This window comes from Mirounga angustirostris, unplaced genomic scaffold, assembly GCF_029215605.1.
Source record: "Mirounga angustirostris isolate CCGP_5_RB_7025 unplaced genomic scaffold, mMirAng1.0.hap1 SCAF_9, whole genome shotgun sequence".
NCBI lineage: Eukaryota > Metazoa > Chordata > Mammalia > Carnivora > Phocidae > Mirounga > Mirounga angustirostris.
In genome coordinates this window covers 61,115,719-61,135,551 of record NW_026991717.1, presented here as the reverse complement: position 1 = coordinate 61,135,551, position 19,833 = coordinate 61,115,719, and the positions used below count along the sequence as shown (strand labels likewise).

General features: G+C 42.7%; 2 protein-coding genes and 1 long non-coding RNA gene across 17 annotated transcripts in view; 2 read left to right on the top strand and 1 right to left on the bottom strand.

The window, feature by feature from the left end:
* GANC (glucosidase alpha, neutral C) overlaps positions 1-7,764 on the top strand; it is a 72,244-nt gene extending 64,480 nt beyond the window's left edge. For 3 of the 9 annotated variants that reach the window (XM_064570594.1, XM_064570593.1, XM_045900275.3), the window contains exons 23-25: positions 1,303-1,415; positions 4,854-4,957; positions 5,550-7,754. In XM_064570594.1, coding sequence (XP_064426664.1) covers positions 1,303-1,415; positions 4,854-4,957; positions 5,550-5,659 — 327 coding nt within the window. In that variant the 3' untranslated portion in view covers positions 5,660-7,754. Of the gene's footprint in view, positions 1-1,302; positions 1,416-4,853; positions 4,958-5,549 lie in introns of all 9 variants that reach the window. The other 6 variants (XM_064570595.1, XM_054513578.2, XM_045900276.3 and 3 more) reach the window with 5 other exon arrangements.
* LOC123861306 (uncharacterized) lies at positions 3,009-17,949 on the bottom strand. 7 transcript variants are annotated; one of them, XR_006795007.3, is made up of 4 exons: positions 17,843-17,949; positions 9,440-13,049; positions 4,836-4,954; positions 3,009-4,709 (listed from the first exon to the last, which is right to left on the bottom strand). It is a non-coding gene; the product is annotated as an uncharacterized LOC123861306 (long non-coding RNA). The 7 variants fall into 7 exon arrangements; XR_010405043.1 differs by having other exon boundaries at positions 3,009-4,954; positions 9,440-9,560; positions 10,231-13,049; XR_010405042.1 differs by having other exon boundaries at positions 3,009-4,954; positions 9,440-10,859; positions 12,624-13,049.
* CAPN3 (calpain 3) overlaps positions 15,822-19,833 on the top strand; it is a 49,751-nt gene continuing 45,739 nt past the window's right edge. Inside the window, exon 1 of the mRNA XM_045900284.3 lies at positions 15,822-16,396. Within this exon, the coding sequence (XP_045756240.1) occupies positions 16,088-16,396 (309 nt within the window). The 5' untranslated portion in view covers positions 15,822-16,087. The remainder of the gene's footprint in view (positions 16,397-19,833) is intronic.

The following is a 19,833-nucleotide window of genomic DNA, read 5'->3' as shown; positions in this document are numbered from 1 at the left end:
GGTGCTTCTGATGTTTTTCTAGAAATCAAAGTTTTGAATCATTTCTGAATCATAGTCCAGCTTACCTGGCTTTTCTGGAATTGTTCTGAAGAGAACTCTAAGAACTAGAAATGATAAAAATTTCCTCCGGGGCACTGTGACCCTTGGTGCTCTGCAGCTTGGCATTGATTACCACTGGACTAATTGACCATTGGGCCTAGTCAGCCTGCCACATGGATTAGCCCTAAAACTCTGTCTCCTATAAAAAGGTGCCTATATCTATGCAACATTTCAGGAACACCAGACCCACACAATGACTCTGTTCTCATCAGATGGCTCAAACAACTAAGATCTGGGGTAAAGCTCAGAAGGATCCAGAATTTGTCCTTTTTAGAAGATTTTTTTTTTTAAAGATTTTATTTATTCATTTGAGACACAGAGATACAGAGAGAGAGAGAGCATGAGCAGGGAGAGAGGCAAAGGGAGAGGGAGAAGCAGGCTCCCCACTGAGCAGAGAGCCTGATGCGGGACTCGATCCCAGGATCCTGGGATCCTGACCTGAGCCGAAGGCAGATGCTTAACCATCTGAGCCACCCAGGCACCCCTTTAGAAAACCTTTTGAGCCAAATGAAACCTATAGCAGACTCCTTTCCTGTCCATTTGCCCACCTATAGTACCAACACAAACTCTTCCTCTTCTACAGGACTGAACACAAATTCATACTCTTATGCAAATATAAAATAATTAAGCTTGCTTTCCTATCTGTTTCACTTAGGACATTCTTATTGGGCCAAATTACGAGCCTCAGACCATAGAATAAATACAAGAGACTCAAGATCCATAGCACATCAAGCATTGTCAATGAACAGTAAACGGCCATTGGCGTGCTGTGACTTTGTTTGACATGCCAGAGGCGTCCTCCTACTGAAAGGAAATAGGAGCCAGATGCTATCCTATAAGTGGAGGGCTTCTAAAGATAGCTAATCTCATCCATTATATACTAAATTTTTTTAGCTTTAGTTTCATTCTGTGAACTTTTTTCAAAGAAGCCACCTATGCCACTGACCATATTTTGTAGTTTAAATTTTTTTCAAGATCTTACTCTTTGAGCTCCTCTTACGTGACTTCCTTATTCATATTATTTCACTAATGGGTATTGAATGTATATATTTATATGACTACATTGTACAGCTTGAATATTAAGTTTTTGTTTAATAAAATTCTTCACAAATTTTTTACTTCCTTTAGGGGGTGACATGCTTTTCCTAGTAAGCTATTATATAAGCACATTCTCTTTCTATGTTTCTATGTTTCACTCTCCAGGATTCTGCCACGGGTGAATTCTATCTCGACGACGGCCATTCATTCCAATACCTCCACCAGAAGCAATTCTTGCACAGGAAGTTTTCATTCTTGTCAGGTGTTTTGATCAACAGGTAAAAAGCTGTGTGCTTTCTTAAATATGCGATCCTCAAAAACACAGCTAATATTTTAAGGTACTACTTAAATTATTGATGGTCATTTATGGAGTGTTTTTTTCAGCTTCACTAAATAATTGACAAGCACAATTCTAACGTATTTAAAGTGTACAACATGGTGAGTCACTACATGTATATACTGTAAAAGGATTCCCACATCAAGTTAATTCATCCATCACCTCACATACTTACTTTTTGTGTGTGTGTGAGAACACTTAAGTTCTACTCTGTTGGCAAATTTCAGTTATACAATATAGTATTGTCAACTGTGGTACCATCATATACATTAGATACTCAGACCTTATTCATCTTATAACAGAAAGTTTGTACCCTTTTACCAGCCTCTCCCTATTTCCATTTGCAAATACAATTTTATTTCTTCCTTTCCAATTTAGATGCCTTTTATTTCTTTTTCTTGCCTAATTGCTCTGGCTAAGATGTCCAGTACTATGTTAAACAAAAATGGTGAGAAGTGTGCATCCTTTTCTTGTTTCTGATCTTGATTCAGCTTTTCCCCATTGAGTATGTTAGCTGTGGGCTTGTCACATACAGCTTTTATTAAGTTGTGGTACATTCTTTCTTTTTCTTTTCTTTTCTTTTTTTTTTTTTTTTTTTTTTGAGAGAGAGAGAGCAGGAGCATGGGAGTGGGAAGGGGCAGAGGGAGAGGGAGAGAGAGAATCTTAAGTGGGCTCCACACTCAGCATGGAGCCCGATATGGGGCTCCATCTCACGACCCCGAGATCATGACCTGAGCCAAAATCAAGAGTTGGACACTTTACCCACTGAGCCATCCAGGTGCCCTGAGGTACATTCTTTCTATACCCAGTTTTTTGAGTTTTTATCATGAAAGGATGTTGAATTTTGTCAAATGCTTTTCCTATACCTACTGAAATAATCATATTATTTTTGTCCTTTTTTGTTAAGGTAATGTGTCACATTTATTGATTTGCCTATGTTGATGCATCTCTGTATCCCAGAAATAGATCCCACTTGATCATGGTGTGTGGTCCTTTGTTGAAGAATTCTACATCTGTGTTCCTCAAGGATATTGGCCTGTAATTTTCTTTTCTTATACTGTCCTTGCTAGCTTTAGTATCGCTGCCCTCATAAAATGAATTTGGAAGTGTTCCATTTTTGGAAGAATTTGAAAAGGATTGATATTCTTTAAATGTTCGATAGAATTCAACAGTGAAGCCATCTGGTCCTGGACTTTTCTTTGTTGGCAGTTTTTTATTTACAGATTCAGTATCCTTACTAGTAATTGGTCTGTTCAGATTTTCTGTTTCTTCATGATTCAGTATTGGTAGGTTGTATGTTCTAGGAATTTATCCATTTCTTCTATTTTATCCAATATATTATTAGCATGTAATTGTTCATAGTAGTTTCCTATGATCCTTAGTATTTCTGAGGTATCAAATATAACATCTCCTCTTTCATTTCTAATTTTATTTAAATTCTAGTATAGTAAACATACAGTGATACGTTTCTGATTTTATTTGAGTCCTCTCTCTTTTTTTGTTGGTGAGTCTAGCTAAAGATTTGTCTATTCTGTTTATTTTTTTTTAAACTAGCTCTTAGTTTCATTGATCTTTCCTATTGATCTTTTTAGCCTCTGTTCCATTTATTTTCACTCTGATCTTTGTTATTTCCTTCCTCCTACTAACTTTGGGCTTAGTTTGTTCTTCATTTTATAGTTCCTTGAGGTGTAAAAGTAGATTGTTTATTTAAGATTTTTCTTTTTCTTAATATAGGCACTTATTGCTATAAACTCCCCCCTTAGAATTGCTTTCGCTGCATCCCATAAGTTTTGGTATATTATGTTTCCATTTTAATCTAAGATATTTTATTTACCTTTTATTTTTTTGTTTGACCCATTGGTTATTTAGGGGCATGTTATTTAATCTCCATATATTTGTGAATTTTCCAGTTTTCTTCTTGTAATTGATACCTCCTCACCTACCATTATGGTCATAAAAGATGCTTAATATAATTTCAGTCTTTTTAAATTTGGTAAGACTTGTTTTTAGTTTAACGTATGGTCTGTCCTGGAGAAAGTTCCATGTGTGCTTGAGAACAATATGTATTTTTCTGCTGTTGAATGGAATGTTCTGTATATATCTATTAAGTTTATCTGGTCTAACATGTAGTTTAAGTTCACATTTTCCTTACTGATTTTCTGTCTGGATGATCTATTCATTGTTGAAAATGGGGTATGTAAGTCCTCTGCTATTACTGTGTTGCCATCTATTTCAACCTTCAGATCTGCTAATATTTGCTTTATATATTTAGGTGCTCTAATACTGGGTGCATAAATACTTACAAATGTTATATAGCCTCTTAGTGAATTGACCCATTATATAACTATCTTTGTTGTCTCTTATTACAGTTTCTGGCATAAAGTCTGTTTTGTCTGATATAAATATTAGCTACCCCTGCTATTTTTTGGTCTCCATTTGCATGGAATATCATTTTCCATCCCTTCACTTTCAGTCTGTATGTGTCCTTAAAGCTGAAGTGGGTCTCTTATAGGCAGCATATAGTTGGGTCTTGACTTTTTAACCATTCAGCAACTCTGTCTCTATTGATTGGAGGATTTAGTTCAAGTTACTTAAAGTAATTATTGATAGGTGATTTGGGGTCCCATACTCAGGTGGGGGTCTTAACACCGGGGCAGTAGGAGTGTGGTCCAAACCTTTCACTCTTCAGGGAGAAGTTGGGAGTTCCCCTCCTAATTGTATGGCACTGTCCCCGGGGTAGTGGTCACGGTAAGCGTGTTTCAGCCTTTCCTACCTGATTTGATGTGGCTATTTCCTCAGTCACCTGATGTATAAGAGTCACTCAGCTAGTTTCTGTATCTCTAAGAGGGAATTGCTCCACAGCTTTACATTTGGTGCATCTGTGGGAGGAAGGAAATTCAGGGGCCTCTTATGTTGCCATCTTGGTCTGGAGTTTCTCTGAAGTATTTTTCAATCCCCCTGTGAACCTTCCTTCCTTATTGTCTCCATCTTCCTGTTCTTCACTCTCTAAAAAATAAAAAATTCAGTTTAAGTTCTGATTAATCCCATTTATCTGCCCATTCAGCAATTCGTTAAGTATCCGATTTCTTAAAATCTGATTGCAGTGTCCAAGTCACATTTGAGACTTCAGTGTCCTTAGGTGATTTCTCTCCAAATGGCTTGTTAAATGGATTCTGGTTTGTCTACTGGTTAGGCAGTCCTCGGCACAGGGAATCATCGTTTCCATCTCTTCATCCTAGTAAACATGATAACCATATGGTTCATGCCTCCATAGGGAAAGATGGGAGGAGAACTCCCAAGGCTAGGATGTTGACCTAATAACCAGTCCAAACCCCTATTCCTCTCATTTTCCTAATACCACCTAATATCCATATTCCAGTTGTGCCGACAAAAGAGGTCGTTATCCCAGCAAGTGTGTGGTGGAGCAGATCTTTGTCCTAGGCCTCAAGAAGCAGCCATCTTCTGTGACCACCCGTTCATCTGGTGAGAAAACAGGTCATTTGTTTGTGTAAACATGGAAGTATCTGCAGCAAAGAAATGATTAGTCCTAAAACTGATGTAGCACGCTTAGCCAAGTGGACCCTGCACTTTCTGATGGAGGTCAAATATACTGGTATCTAGGGGGAGCAAGGCCATCCTGCTTCTCCTCATCAACTGGGCTTTCTGTGAACTGTAAGCTGTTGATATTTTTCTAAGGGAAATTATTTGGGGCTTGAAATAATATTGTAGCTTCTCTGAATGTATTTTTGACTGTAGATGTCTGAAGCCCCAGAGAATCCTACCCATGTTTATGGAGTTATTTAAAGAGCTATATCCTTTCTTATCTACTGAATTTCTTAGATAAATCACTTTGTTCCTTACAATTTCCTTTCAACCAATCTTGCACTCAAAATAATGGAGTGTTTAATGTTTAAAAAGTTCATGGACATCCATGGGTAAAAGTGCTATTAAATTGGATTCTCCCAGGTGGGGTATCAGGTTTTATGATCGAGTCAGAAATATTTTAGATTCAAAGGAAAGATTTTTTTCTCCTAGATATTCATTAAATTTTTCCTCTTATTGTCCTGATATTTAGATGGTAAAGATGAGCCTGTGGCTTTTACATATTGTGCCCAAATGTCCACCCTGCGGCTGGAAAAGCTGTCGCTGAACATCAGCACTGACTGGGAGGTCCACGTCCGATGATGGTGCAGTGTACCCGGGGTGAGCGTGGGAAGCAGCCTGCACCTTTCAGCCTTGCCCTCGGCCTCTTCTGAGATCTGTGCTGCATGCTAATTGACTTCTCTGGCTAAAAAGTATCCATTGATCAGCAGCTTACTAATGAGAATAGACTTCAGGTTTTACATTTTTAGAGGTACTAGTCATACTCTTTGTGTCAAACACCACTTCTTCTCCTAGATGCAACTAGCCCTGCGACATTTATAGAGTTCATTAATCTTCCACTGCTTATTGGACCGTGGTGCTGTGGTAAACGCTGTGGCCCAATGAGTAGCTTCTCCTTGAGCATAGCTGCATGGGTTTGTTTGGTTGTTGTTGTTGTTTTTGTTGTTTTAAGGAAACTCTACCCCCAACGGGGGCTTGAACTCACAACCTGAGATCAAGAGTCGCATGCTCTACCAACTGAGCCAACCAGGCGCCCCTGGATGGGTCTGTTTATGTGAGATTTGGGCCAAGCGCACCTTGTGTGGCCCATTTGTGGAAGCTTGCCTCAGGCCACACAGCAGAGTCAGGCCGGCTACAGCAGCTGAGTTACTCGAGGCCTGTCTCCAAGTGGACAGCAGCCTCTGGTACCCGGCCCCCCCAGTTACCTTTCACCCACTTAGACGTGGGCAAAACAACCCTTTTCTGCTTGTACCGCATACACCGCAGCAACAGAGGGTTACTCACCCCTAAAGACTGACTCGGGAGCAAAAGAGAATTCTTCTCCCTGTCATACTTTTTGGGCTTCAAAGTTCCTAATTAATCTTCTTAAAATCCTAATTTATCTTAATTGTTTTTATTAAATACTGTTTACTAGCCACAGAATATTTGTAACATGAGTAAGCTGTAGCTTATAATTAATAATAAAATGAATATCCATTTCCCTACTCCTGATCTTCAGAAATAGAACACAGGGCTGGGAGGAGGGTGAGGTAAGCGTACTTGCCTTGAGCAAAAAATTTAAGGGGATACAAAAAAAATGCAATCATCAAAATAAATGATATTTTAATGCAGTATTTTTTAAAAATCAAAATTAATGCAAAAAATAATAACAAAATATCAAAATTTTAAATAAAGACAGGATCGGTGTTACTGAGGTTTCCTTTTCCCTCAGGCTCCGATATGGCTTGGCATGGGCTAGAACATTCCAACAGCCCAGTCCCTCAGGAGCCGCCGGGGACCGCCCACGGCCGGCCGCAGCATCTGTGGGGCGACCCCGAGTCCTCGGCGCTCCTACACCAGTGCGCATTTTCACGTGTCCTTCACCCAGCAGCTTGCCGACTGCCACTTCTGTGCCTTGTGGTCCCTGGGCCGCCGTACCCACCCCCTTCCCCCCCAATGCAAACCTTACCATCCCTTCAGGCCCCACCCAAATGCCGCTGTTCCACTAAGCCTTTCTAACTACCCTAAAGACCCCGAGCCCCTATACCCGTGAGCAGTGATGTTGCCCATCTGTGAAATGTTGCTGCACTTACAATGTGTGTTCTACTTCGCATTCTCAGGGGTGGTCCCTTAACGTTTCAGTCTTGTCTGTCTTGTTCCCTGGCTAGAGTGCATGTTCCTTAAGAGCACGTTACATTTGTCTTCTGTCGGCCAGAGCAGCGTTATCCTTGGCTTTCACCAACTATTGGCTACAAGTGGTTAACTGATGAATTTGGTTGATTAAAAAATGAGAATTGGGGCGCTTGGGTGGCTCAGCCGTTGAGCATCTCCCTTTGGCTCAGGTCATGATCCCAGGGTCCTGGGATCGAGCCCCACATCAGGCTCCCTGCTCCGCGGGAAGCCTGCTTCTCCCTCTCCCACTCCCCCTGCTTGTGTTCCTGCTCTCGCTGTCTCTCTCTCTGTCAAATAAATAAATAAAATCTTTAAAAAAAAAATGAGAATTGAATGTATTTGTTTCTGATTTACTTTTCTGACAGGACTCTTCCCTCTAGACGAGTAGACATTGTGCATTTCCTCGTGGACACGTTTCATTATATCAGTTGAGATTTGGGCTTTGCACCGTTTGTCAGCTCATACAAACATTTGCAGATTCTTTGCTATTTCTGTAAGTTGTGCAATTCAGGAGAAGGGAGGAAGGTGACATTAGCTGAAGCAGTATTTCCCAGCTTCAGACTTACCTTAGCAACCTACAGTAAGAAACTGAAAATGGGGTGCTTTTACCTAATATAAGTGATGGCTTTTAATAGCATTTAAAGTTGAATAATTAAGACCTATCTTTAGATGAACATCTATCTATTGCATTTATTTTTCCATGTGAAGTATTTTGGGGGGAAGGAATGAATAAGAACTAGTAAATTGTGGGAAACTGCTCTACCTTGACCCAGAATGATACCGAAACGTTCACTTAGAGACACTGAGTGGAGAGAAATATAGTCTGGGTGTTAACTGTTCTCTGCCCTTTACTGCTTCTCCCCCTCCCCCACCCCCTGTTCCTGCAGCTGTGCCCAGAGCGCTGTGTGGGGGTGAGTTGACCTGCAGGTGTTCGATTACCTTGTTGTGGCTAATTCTTGACATGTTACTCAGGAAACTGGATTTCATGTAAGAATTAGAATAATTTCCACAGGGATTGAAACAAAGCTCTCAAATGCATGATGTGTCTCTACTTAAGGCTTAAATGCCAAGGAATGAGTTGACAAATTAGTTTAAAATCAGAAACTGCCCAACAGAAAAACAGGCAAAGGTAATTCGTAAAATAAAGTAAAACAGACAAGCATGAAGGGTGCTCAGCCTCATTAATAATCAAAGAAATGATTTTTTTTTTTTTTTTTTTTTTGCCTGACTGGCCAAGATGAAAAAGAGTGAAAATGTCCAGTGCTGATGTTGGTGTGGGGACAAGTCATTCTCGTGCATCACAGGTGGAGTTATAAATAAGTATAACCTCTCAGCATGAGTATCTGGCATTAGTGTCGGAACTTTAAATCTGCATACTCTAACCCAGCAATTCCACTTCAGATAAATCAGATAAATTGCTCAGAGCTACTAATTGCAGTGTGATTTACACTGTGGAAAACCAGGAATAAGCTGTGTTCTCTAACAGGGGGCTGGTTAAATACAGCCCTTTCATACAGCAGAATACTATATAATTATTAAAATAACAATATATACATCAACATAGAAGAAACATTTTTGTTAAATGTTTGAGTGATTTCACTTATGTAAAAGTTATAAACTGAAATCGAGGGACATCCTATACTCTTCAAAATGTAAAGGCCATGAAAAACAGGTCTGAGGAAATGTTCTAGATTGAAGAGGGTACAAAAGAGACATGACAACAAATGTGTGTGTGATCCTGGGCTGGAATCTGGGCCTAAAAGGGCATGATTGGGACAGTTGGCAAAATTTGAATGGGATCTTTTGATTACATGGTAATATTCCTAATTTTGAGGGTTATACTATAATTATATAGAAGAATTTCCTTGCTTTTAGGAAATACATACTAAGGTATTAAAGGGTAATGAGTCATCATATCTTTAACATATTCTCAAATGGCTCAGAAAATGTATGTATGTATGAGAAGGAGACAAAACAGAAAAAGGCAAAATGAGTTTAAATGTTACAATTGAAGAAACTGGGTGAAGGATATATAGGAACTCTTTATGCTGTATTTTCCACTTTCCTATGTTTTAAACTATTAAAAAAAAAAAGTTGAGCCATATCTCTATAATATCTAACAGCTTTAAACTGTTTGCTTTCTAGTATTGTAAAAGCTTATAAGCTGTGGCATATAAAATAGGATGAAACCAAGTTAATAAAAGAACATACCTCGATTTTAATGCTGCAGACCACTTCAGAATGTTCCTCAGATCAGCTCTTCTTCACCTGAGAAGCGCTGGACCACGTCAAGTCCTCTACTTCAGGGACACAAATCCCATCCTCTTGTTGGCTAGGACACAAAGGAGAGTTAGTCAGATCTGAGGGCTGAAAGCCATCAGCAGAAGGGAGGAGAGGGAAGGAACAAAAGCTGGGAAGCAATGTGCTTTGTCTTGCAGAACCAGCAGCCAGCCAAGGAGACTCCCCAGCCAGGTGGTTCACCAGATGGCCTCTTATGTGAGCCAGTTTTGGCTGGTTTGGAGCTGAGGACCTGCCAAAGAAGCCCCCCTGAGTTGTCCTAAAGTTAACTTTAGCTCATTATAATACTAAGATCTCCTCCCACGGGCTGAGTTTTCTGCCATTTTTGAACATACAATGTATGCACTAGCATGTTGACATGCTAGGCATGCTCAGTTGAACCAAAGTGCCTAAGCATAGAATATCTCTAAGTTTCTTAATGTATATACAAGTTCCCTGCTCCTGCCCCCCAATACAGAGTTAAAGCTTCTTGTACTAACCCCACAGGAAGACAGTACTTTGAGAGCTATCTTCCCGTCCTTACTTGTAACAAGTAATAAAAAGGTCTTTGTTTTCAACTTACTTGGGTTGTGTTCAATTTAATGCACACCAAACGGCAAAGCCCTTGAGTTCAGTCGTACTCTGAGCACCAGGCCAGCAGCCCCTGGCCCTACACACCCACACTGTGGCAGCACTTTGTTGTTCCTTCACCACAGAGGTCTTACCTGACGGCAGCAGCTGACCAGAGAGCCTTCAGGAGGGCTCACACTAAGAAACAGAATACACGTGGGGTGCCTGGGTGGTTCAGTCGGTTAAGCGTCTGCCTTCGGCTCAGGTCCTGATCCCAGGGTCCTGGGATCTAGCCCCGCATCGGGCTCCCTGCTCCGTGGGAGGCCCGCTTCTCCCTCTCCCACTCCCCCTGCTTTTGTTCCCTCTCTCACTGTCTCTCTGTCAAATAAATAAAATCTTAAAAAAAAAAAATAGAATACATGTTTACATGTTGATGGGGGCATTTATTTTAGGGCAGATGACCTGTATAGGGACCAGAGAAAGTCCTTCATGCGTTTGGAAGGTCGGCTTGGTCACCATCCTTCTCTTCCCAGATCTGAGTTATCCAGAAGATCCTGGCTGTGGTAAATCTGAGGTGGTCGGTTCCTCATAGAAGTGATCCCAAGATTTGGCTCCAGTTTGACTAGGTACCAAGACATTGTCCGTCCAAGGAGGCTGACTGTACTTGAGACTGACCTATAGGACTAACTATGTTCTGGGCACAGCTCACTTCAGAATAGGTGAACTCCCATGTGTCAACACGACCAGGGCCAATCCCAGATCAGGCCATTCTCCTAAAGGCTCCCTAGAGGAGAAAGCACAGTCTGTCACCAAGAGTTTGTCTTAAAGTTGCGCTGGGCCCTATATCCTGGTTAACTAAAACCAGTGAATCTGGGGGTGCCTGGGTGACTCAGTCTGTTAAATGTCTGCCTTCGGCTCAGGTCCTGATCTCCAGGTGCTGGGATCAGCCTGCATCAGACTCCCTGCTCAGCAGGGAGTCTGCTTCTCTCTCTCTGCCTCTCCTTTGCTCCTGCATGTGTGTTCTCACTCTCTCTCTCTCTCAAATGAATAAATAAAAACCTTAAAGAAAAAAACATGAATCCAATCACCACAGCCATAGAGAAAATCGCAATTCTGGAGTTTGGTCTGTGGGCAGGGTTCTTTCTCTTTTTCACACCTCTTTCAGTATCGGGGTATCATAATCATAGGCAGCAGAAACACAGTCAAAACACATAAATATCTGGAGCTTAATGGTTTTTCATCCATAATTGACCATCCTACCCAAGAGCCTTCTGGGAAATGGAATTCCTATGACAACATCAACCTTTCCACTCTGCTTTTAAGATTTCCACCTACCAAACCTCCTGAATGCCTTGCGTAAATCCCAGGGGCAGCACCCTAGACTAAAATAACTTCTAGGCCCAGGACACAGAAAGCCACTAGCAACTCCACTGGAAACAGATTACCATATTAACCACAGACAATGGAAGCCATATAAAGAGCATTCTAGGAGAAAGAAAGGATGGCATCTGATATCAGATCTGCCTGTCTTATGACCAGCCTCGCAAAAGACTGCAGTGCCCCAGAAAGGCCGGCCAGAATTCGACAGCTGCTTCTTGACAGTTGTTTCTAGCAGGGCTGTGGTATTAAATTCCTCTCCAGTCAGAGCTAAGGGAAGGGGAGCCCTCACTATTTATATGCAAGGATCCAGCGATCTTACACCTAGCCCACATTACTGGAGTCCTAGTTACGCATTCAAGTCCCTCCCTGGAAATCCGAAAACCTGGGGTCTAGTTTGGTTCTGCAGCTGAGTGATCTTGGCTATGTCATTTAATCTTTCCAGGTCTTGGTTTCCTCATTTGTTGAAGAAAAGAGGTAATTTCTAAAATTCTGTGAGCTTTCCACGACTTCACTATAAAATTACAGCAGATATCTCAAGTTTCCTCATGTAAAATAGGGTTAATCAAACCCGCAAGGTGGTCATACAGATTTAAAATATTCTATGTGGGGGGACCTGGGTAGCTCAGTCGGTTAAGTGTCCGACTCTTGATCTCAGCTTAGGTCTTGATCTCAGGACCATGAGTTCAACCCCCATGTTGGGCTCCACACTGGACGTGGCGCCTACTTAAGAAAAAAAACATGTATCCTATTGAGTAAGGGATAGGTGGGGCTAGGTAGGGAGAGATAGGTAGGGGGCTACATGACTAGGCTCACGCAGGGGGCTACGTGTTCAGGTTCATAGAAATCCTCGATGTGGAAAATGCTAAGGCGTACAAAGCCAGAGATAAGGGAATATAATGAGACTAACAAGAGTACCTCGTTTGTCTTAAATGTCAGAGACAAGATATCTCTGTAACAGCTACAGCTGGACCACTGAAAATTACCAAACGTCAAAGAAAAAGTAAACACCGTTGTCTTAGTGGTAGAGACATCAAGATTTAAGTTCCCTAGTCAGTTCTCAATAAAAGACTACCAGGAAAGCTCACAGTGGCAACCCATTCAGGACCCCTCTCACTCTAGAAAGCTTTTTTCTTTCCTTTCTGTTCCCCCCTTCACTAAATAAACTCACTTCACTTCACTTCACCCTTTTGTGTCCGCGAGATTCATTCTTCGACTCCGTGAGACAAGAACCCTGCAATCCTGTAACACTATGTGTATGGAAAGGAAAAAATAGTAACTTTACTTTGCAGAAACCTGGTAGATTCCACCTTAGCCAGATGATCAAGATTGCTGTCACCTGTGATAAAACACAGGTATATCATGTACCCCCAAATGAGAAGGGCATATGACCACTGTGATATTCTTTCCCCAAATCCATAACCTGTCTAATCAAATGAAAAACATCAAACTCAAGTTGAGGAATATTGTATAGCATGCCTGCCAAGTACTCTTCACCAGTCCCAAGTCATGAGACAAAGACTGTGGAACCATCAGAGATGGGAAGATCCTGGGGAGACATAACAGTTAAATGCAGTGCAGGAGCCCGAATCGGAGCCTGTAACAGAAGAGGAAAAAACAAAACCATTAGTGGAAACACTAAAGAAATCAAAATAATGTCTTTTGTAGATTAGTTAATAGTATTTTACCAGCATTAATTTCTTAGTTTGAATCACTGTACCATGGTTATGTAAGGTGTAAACATTAGGGGAAGCTGGGTGAAAGGCATACGGAAACTCTTACCATCTTGCAACTCTTTTGTAAATCTAAAATTACTTTAAAATTAAAAGTTTTGAAAGCTATGTGCAGTGGCTAACTCACAGCAGGCACTTAATGAATGATGGGTGTTATAAGCAAATGCATTGCTTCCAATAGAGTTAAATCAAAGAAATATTTATTGTTGGAAGAGACAGTGATACAAAGCCATTAGTTGGCTGTGTTGGTGCCGGAGGAACCATTCCAATCACAGATATTGCATGATGTTGGCTGAAATATGTTATAAAAACTAGTTCTTTATCCTTGAAGAGACTTCTGGGAATTGAAATGTGCAGCTCTTCACATGCTCATTCCCTGCCCTTTGTCCTTGGGCCCAGATTGGATTTCTCCCAGAAAGCAGGAGTTTCTACAGCTACTAACAAGCTGAATAAACCTTGTTTTTTAGACCTGCTAATCTGAGAGGGGGTTTTATCCACAACAGTCGTTAAAGCAAAATGAATAGCACCTTGCACTCCATGTGTTTGATATTCCCATCCTACTACGACAATAGGCTCATTTTATCACATGCTCATGTTAGTTACAAGTTACTTGGTGAGACAGCCAAGGAAAGCAAGGTCAGAGGGTGTGTGGCCCAGAGACAGCTCCTCCCCCCGGGACAAATAAGCCAAGATGCTTTGATTGCATTAGCAAAGCAATAAGAAGGGTAAGAAATTTCTCCTCACATAGGGAGATTTCATTCAACAGATAGACAATACATATTTATTAAAAGCTTTCAATGCGCTTAACCCTGACAGTGGAATGGGGACCCAGGGCCCAGCTTCACAGAGCTTACTGTCTTGTAGGGCAAACAGAAAGCTCAATGAGCAGAAACAATAAAATGTGGGTGGGTGCCGTGAAATTTCAAGATGGTATGGAACAGTGGGCTGGGACTCAAACGTTTGAGGGTGGAGAAAGGAAACTTCTCCCACTCTGCTTTCCATGTCATTGTTGAGTTTGAGAGTGGAAGTCAGTCTTTTTAGAGGCTCTTCTAGTGTAGGCAGATAGGCATGCTCTGATTAGAGACACTGTGACCATGTGATCCTGAGCAGATTACACATATCCCAGTGTTGTACACATGGGAAATATTCAGTAAATGCTCAGAGACTGAATGCTGATCTGCACCAATGAGTGACTCTAATGCAACCTGATCTAACCCCAAAATAATGTTAAATTTAGGTCACCTCTAACAACAACATTTATTGAGTGCTTAAGACAATCCTGGCATTATTTTAAGTAGTTTACATAAATTGTTTAATTTTTATGATAACTCAATAACAGAATGACTATCCACATACCCACTCTATAGGTGAGAAAACTGAGACATAGGAAAAAAGGAAGAAATAACTCACCTCAAGTTATATAGGCACAGCCAGCAAGCAACGAGCCCAGACTTTGAACCCAGGCGGTCAGCCTTCAGGCTGCCCTCCCCTATCCTGCCTCTCTAAGAGTAGTAGTAAAGGTCCTTGGGCATTTCCTTAGGGGACCGGAGGACAGGCTGAGGGTCCCTACAAGCAGCAGCTCCAGACACAGGGCTCCTCAAAGCTGCAGCCCCAGCGACCATGAGCCTGGTAGTCCTCCCTGTTTTCAGCTGTCACTTTCCACCTTCTCTCATAGCCTCTAGCCTTGGGCTGGTGAGACTGGTCACGTGGGAGCCGGCAGGGCCACAGTCTAGGACAAGCCCCCACTGAGCCACACGTGGAATGTAGCCATCTCCTGACGGCCCGGGTAGTAGCCACCATGGGTACAACACAAGGCGGACGACACCAGGCGCACAGTTCCCTTCCCCAGAGCCACTTGTGTTCTTATCTGAGAGCCCTGAAACCCACTCTTTTGGAATGACATCCCCCCGGGACTCAAGAGGCAACGCGATTCAGTGACCAATTCCACCTTCTGACTCAGCTGCCTAATGTGACGTGCCTGCATAGTCTACTCAGGGGCCCTCTTTGTAGCACATTTGGTCCAGTATTTATTTGGGGGGTGAGGAGAGACAAGAGGTATCTAGGTCAAGTGGGCAAGAAAGAGACAGGCATTTTTCTCAACTGGGGACTCTGCAGAGTGGCATTTTCCACCCAGACAGCTCCACGGATGCTGACACCATAACATTCTAGAAGAGATGCCAAACCCAACTGAATAATGTTCTGATAACCTAGGGTTTTAGAACGTAAAGATTATGTTCTCAACGATGTCTAGAATATCCTCCTAGAATTCAGGATCTCACATTCACTCTGGCTACCTTTTTTCTCAATATTGTTCTGCATTCACGTGGTGGCCGATGGGGGGACGATCTGCCTACGTGCCGACTCAATAACGCATCAGCAGTTCTTGGCTAATTTTCAGCGTCCAATCTCCTCAAATATTCCCCTTTCGTCTCCTGATAACACCAGCACTCAACGACAACGCGGGAACGTCCCTAGCCGGGTCCTTCTCGCTCCACCACGCCGTCTGGCTGCACGCTAGCCTCCCGGGCTCTCATACTCATAATCTTCCTTCATGTCTATTTTTAGTTTTCCTGGCTCAAGCTTCTCCAGGCCAGTGAAACACAAGCCTCCCTCTCCCCTCCGCCTCTCCCTCTGGCATGCGACCCCAGGTAAACACCGCCGCCGAAACCCTCTAGTGCTTCTGCCTCAGGAAAACCTCCGACTTAGGGATCACGGCTCGGCTTTTAGGATGGACAGAAGCTGGATGACCTTCTGATGGGCTTTAGCTCCGGGTGTGGATGTGGACGTTTTTCTCTCAGATGACAGAATCACTCCAACTTCCCCTTGGCCATTGCTTCCTTCCCTTGCAGGTAGCTGGATCTTGTTTTCCTTAAAAAACCTTTTCCTTTCAAATTTGCCTGCCATGCCAACTGTCATTAGCGCATCTGTGGCCCCACGGACGGGGGCGGAGCCCAGGTCCCCCGGGCCGATTCCCCAGCTGGGCCAAGGCAAGACCACCGAGGCCGGGGGCGCAAACCCAAGTGGCATCTATTCGGCCATCATCAGCCGCAATTTCCCCATTATTGGAGTGAAAGAGAAGACATTTGAGCAGCTTCGTAAGAAATGTCTAGAAAAGAAGGTTCTTTATCTGGATCCCGAGTTCCCACCAGATGAGACCTCTCTCTTTTACAGCCAGAAGTTCCCCATCCAGTTCATCTGGAAGAGACCTCCGGTGAGTAGCTCGCAGGCTTGGGGTTTTTTTTCCCTCCGAGAAGTCCTCCCCATCAGCACCTCCCCGCAGCTCCACAGTGCACATGGGCAGGAGGGGGAAGGATCCTGGCAGCCCCGTGGGCTCTGTCCTCAGCGGAGGCCAGGCCCATTCTCACTCTCTTGCTCTCTTTTTCTGAAAAACATCTTGCTTTGTATAAAAGTAATGGGAACTCAGTTTAATTCATCCTATAAAAGTAAGCATCCCTTTCCCAGAACAAGTCTTTGTAAGAGTCCTTCCATTTCTCGGGCTAAAATCATGATGTTGTTCCTTAGTTTGTCAGTAGCCATGACTTTCTGCAACACAGAAGCCCTGGAAAGAGGAGAGTAGCCAGCAAAGACCACTTTTTCTAGCATTAAATGTTAGGATGAGAAGAAATCCTAGCAATCATTTTTGTCCACATACCTCACCCCACAAACGAGAAGGGCACACAGAAGAAGTACATCCAGAGAGGGCATGACAGCCCGGATTAAAACCCCTTCTCTTTAGGTAACTCTTCCAGCCTCCAGGTTTCATTTATAGTGATCTATCAGACCGAAAATCCTATCCCCCTACTCCCCTCTCTGATCAGACCTCGCATACGACTCTTATTCTTAATTCAAGGAATTTATTGGGCATCTGCTAGAGCCAGAAAGTGGGCAATTGACTGAGGAGACAACAGTGAACAAGAAAGACAAAAATTGGGGCACCTGGGTGGCTCAGTCGGTTAAGCATCCAGATCTTGATTTCGGCTCAGGTCATGATCTCAGGGTCCTGGGATGGAGCCCCACATTGTCGTGGTCGGGGGGCTCTGCGCTCAGCAGGGAGTCTGCTTGAGATTCTCACTCTCCCTCTGCCCCTCCCCCTGCTCACTCCCCGCCCCAAATAAATAAATAAATCTTTTAAAAAAGAAAGAAAAAGAAAAATTCCTGCTGTCCTGGAGTCTAGAATCCTGAAGGGAAGGCTGTCAAGAGAGAACATTCAAATACTATGGGATCACAAGACAAGGGGAGCTAACCCCATCCAAGGAGAGAACGCCCCCCTACACACACACACACACACACACACACACACTGAGGAGATCATTGAAACTGAGGCTCAGTGCTATTCATTAGCTTAATCAAGTTACTCTGGGACCTAGTGCCATGTTTTTCTTTCTAACCTGAGATGCAATGTCCAAGGCTCCTTTCCTCTCCTGATAGTTCTGTGGTAAGTCCTGTGACTGCCCTGAGGACCCTCAGTTTAGAAGAAAGGACTGGCAAGAATTTCATTCCGCAGCCCAGTCCCTGCCCTGCTGCTAGAGGAATGGGACATGTCACATCCCTGTTGAAGTATCTTCGATGACACTGTTCTCCCCTCCCCACATGCCTTCAGGATAAGTCCAAACTCCTTAGCTGAGCTACAGGCCCTCCCATACAGGCCCCTGCCTACCTGTCCATCTCATCTTCACCCTCTCCCGTTGGACCCCGACACATTCAGCTGCTCTGTTGCTCCAGATCCTGTATCTCAAGGCCTTTGCTCATGCTCTCTGTTTGGAATGACCTTGTTTTTATCTGATCTGCTCCCCCTCCCCCTCTCCCCACTGCTCAGGTATCACTTCCTTCAAGCTTTCACATATCTGTTCCCCATCTGCTGAGAACTGGAACCATTCCTGGTCATCTCTGGACCCCCTTAGCCAGGGAAGGACCAGGCCCACAGTGGGTACTCAGCTGCTGGTGGTGAATGAAAACCCACAGCTGGAGGGCATTGAACATTAAGAGCTAAGGGCAGCCCAGCACTCCAAGGTGGTGGGGGTGTTCCTAAAAGCCTTTTTATTTATTTATTTATTTATTTTAAGTAGGCTCCATGCCCAGCGTGGAAACCAACTCAGGGCTTGAACTCACTACCTGAGCTTGAGATCAAGGGTTAGACACTTAAACAACTGAGCCACCCAGGCGCCCCCTAAAAGTCTTTTCTAATACTACTGCAGAGAAAAAAAAATTCACAAATGCTGTTTTTAGTGAAATCATTGGTGGATTTTAGTCTTAAAAGCTAGACTTGCATATTACTAAGAACAACGTAAGGGTCTGTTATGCTCTAGGCTCTGCGTCAGTCCTAAAATGTATACTGTCATTGTCAGTGTGACATTGGGGGGCACCAGAAGACCTGTCTGTTTCAAACTGTGCCCCCCCCACCAACACCCCCTCACGTACAGGTGAAGTGATTAAGGTCCAGAAAGGGCAATCACAAGTTGATTGACATTGAAACAGTGAAATGATTCCAGAAATTTCTGAAGTATAAAGCACTTCTTGGAGACCTAAGTTTCCCATGCATTCCATAGACTTCGTAACCTTTACCTGGTTCGAGCAGTCTGAAGTGGAGACTGTATCCTAGGAGAGGCCCTTCCTGCTTTTACTATGTGAGGCACAGAATCACTGAAAGCCAATCTGAGTATTCGCAATCAAGTAGTACTTATTTCAATTGGATGGTGGTGGTGGTGGTGATGGTGATGATGATAAGGGGAGAATTATTCAAGCCACCTATAATTCTAGTTAAGATGATGCTGTACTTTCAGCCTTTCCCTCCTCAAAGAAGGGACAGCCAGGCCCTCTGTCCAGGCACACCCACAATCTCTTCCCACTCACTCACCAGTGCTACCTCACTCTTTTCCTCCTCTACTAGGGAGCTTCATGCATTGAGTCTCCAGGCCAAACTGATTCCTTTTGCCCTTCCTTCTATGATCTATTTCTAGAATCAGAAAGCAAACAAACCATACAACACTTCCCAATTGTTGAGCCAAATTTTCTGATGACAAACCCCTAGACAGAAGAGAAACAGGGCCTCTGAGAAACTGATTACTCTTGCCCAATTTCATCAGGGAAATGCAAATCAAAAGCAATGAAATATCACTTTGTTAGAATGGCTAGAATCCAAAGGACATAGAAGGAACAAATGTTGGCGAGGATGTGGAGAAAAAGGAACCTTTGTGCACTGTTGGTGGGAATGTAAATTAGTACAGCCAATGTGGAAAACAGGTTCCTCAAAAAATTAAAAATAGAAATACATTATGATCCAATAATTCCACTACTGGGTATTTACCCAAAGAAAACAAAAATACTAATTCAAAAAAATATATGCACCCCTATGTTTACTGCAGTATTATTTACAATAGCCAAGATATGGAAGCAACATAAGTGCCCACAAACACACACACACACACACTGGAATATTACTCAGCCATAAAAAAGAATGAAATATTGCCATTTACAACATAGTAGTTGGACCTAGAGAGTATAATACTAAGTGAAATAAGTCAGACAGAGAAAGATAAATACTAAATGATTTCCCTCAAATGTGAAATCTAAGAAACAAAACAAATGAACAAATAAAAAAGACACACAAAAAAAAAGACTCTTAAATACATTAAACAAACTGGTGGTTAC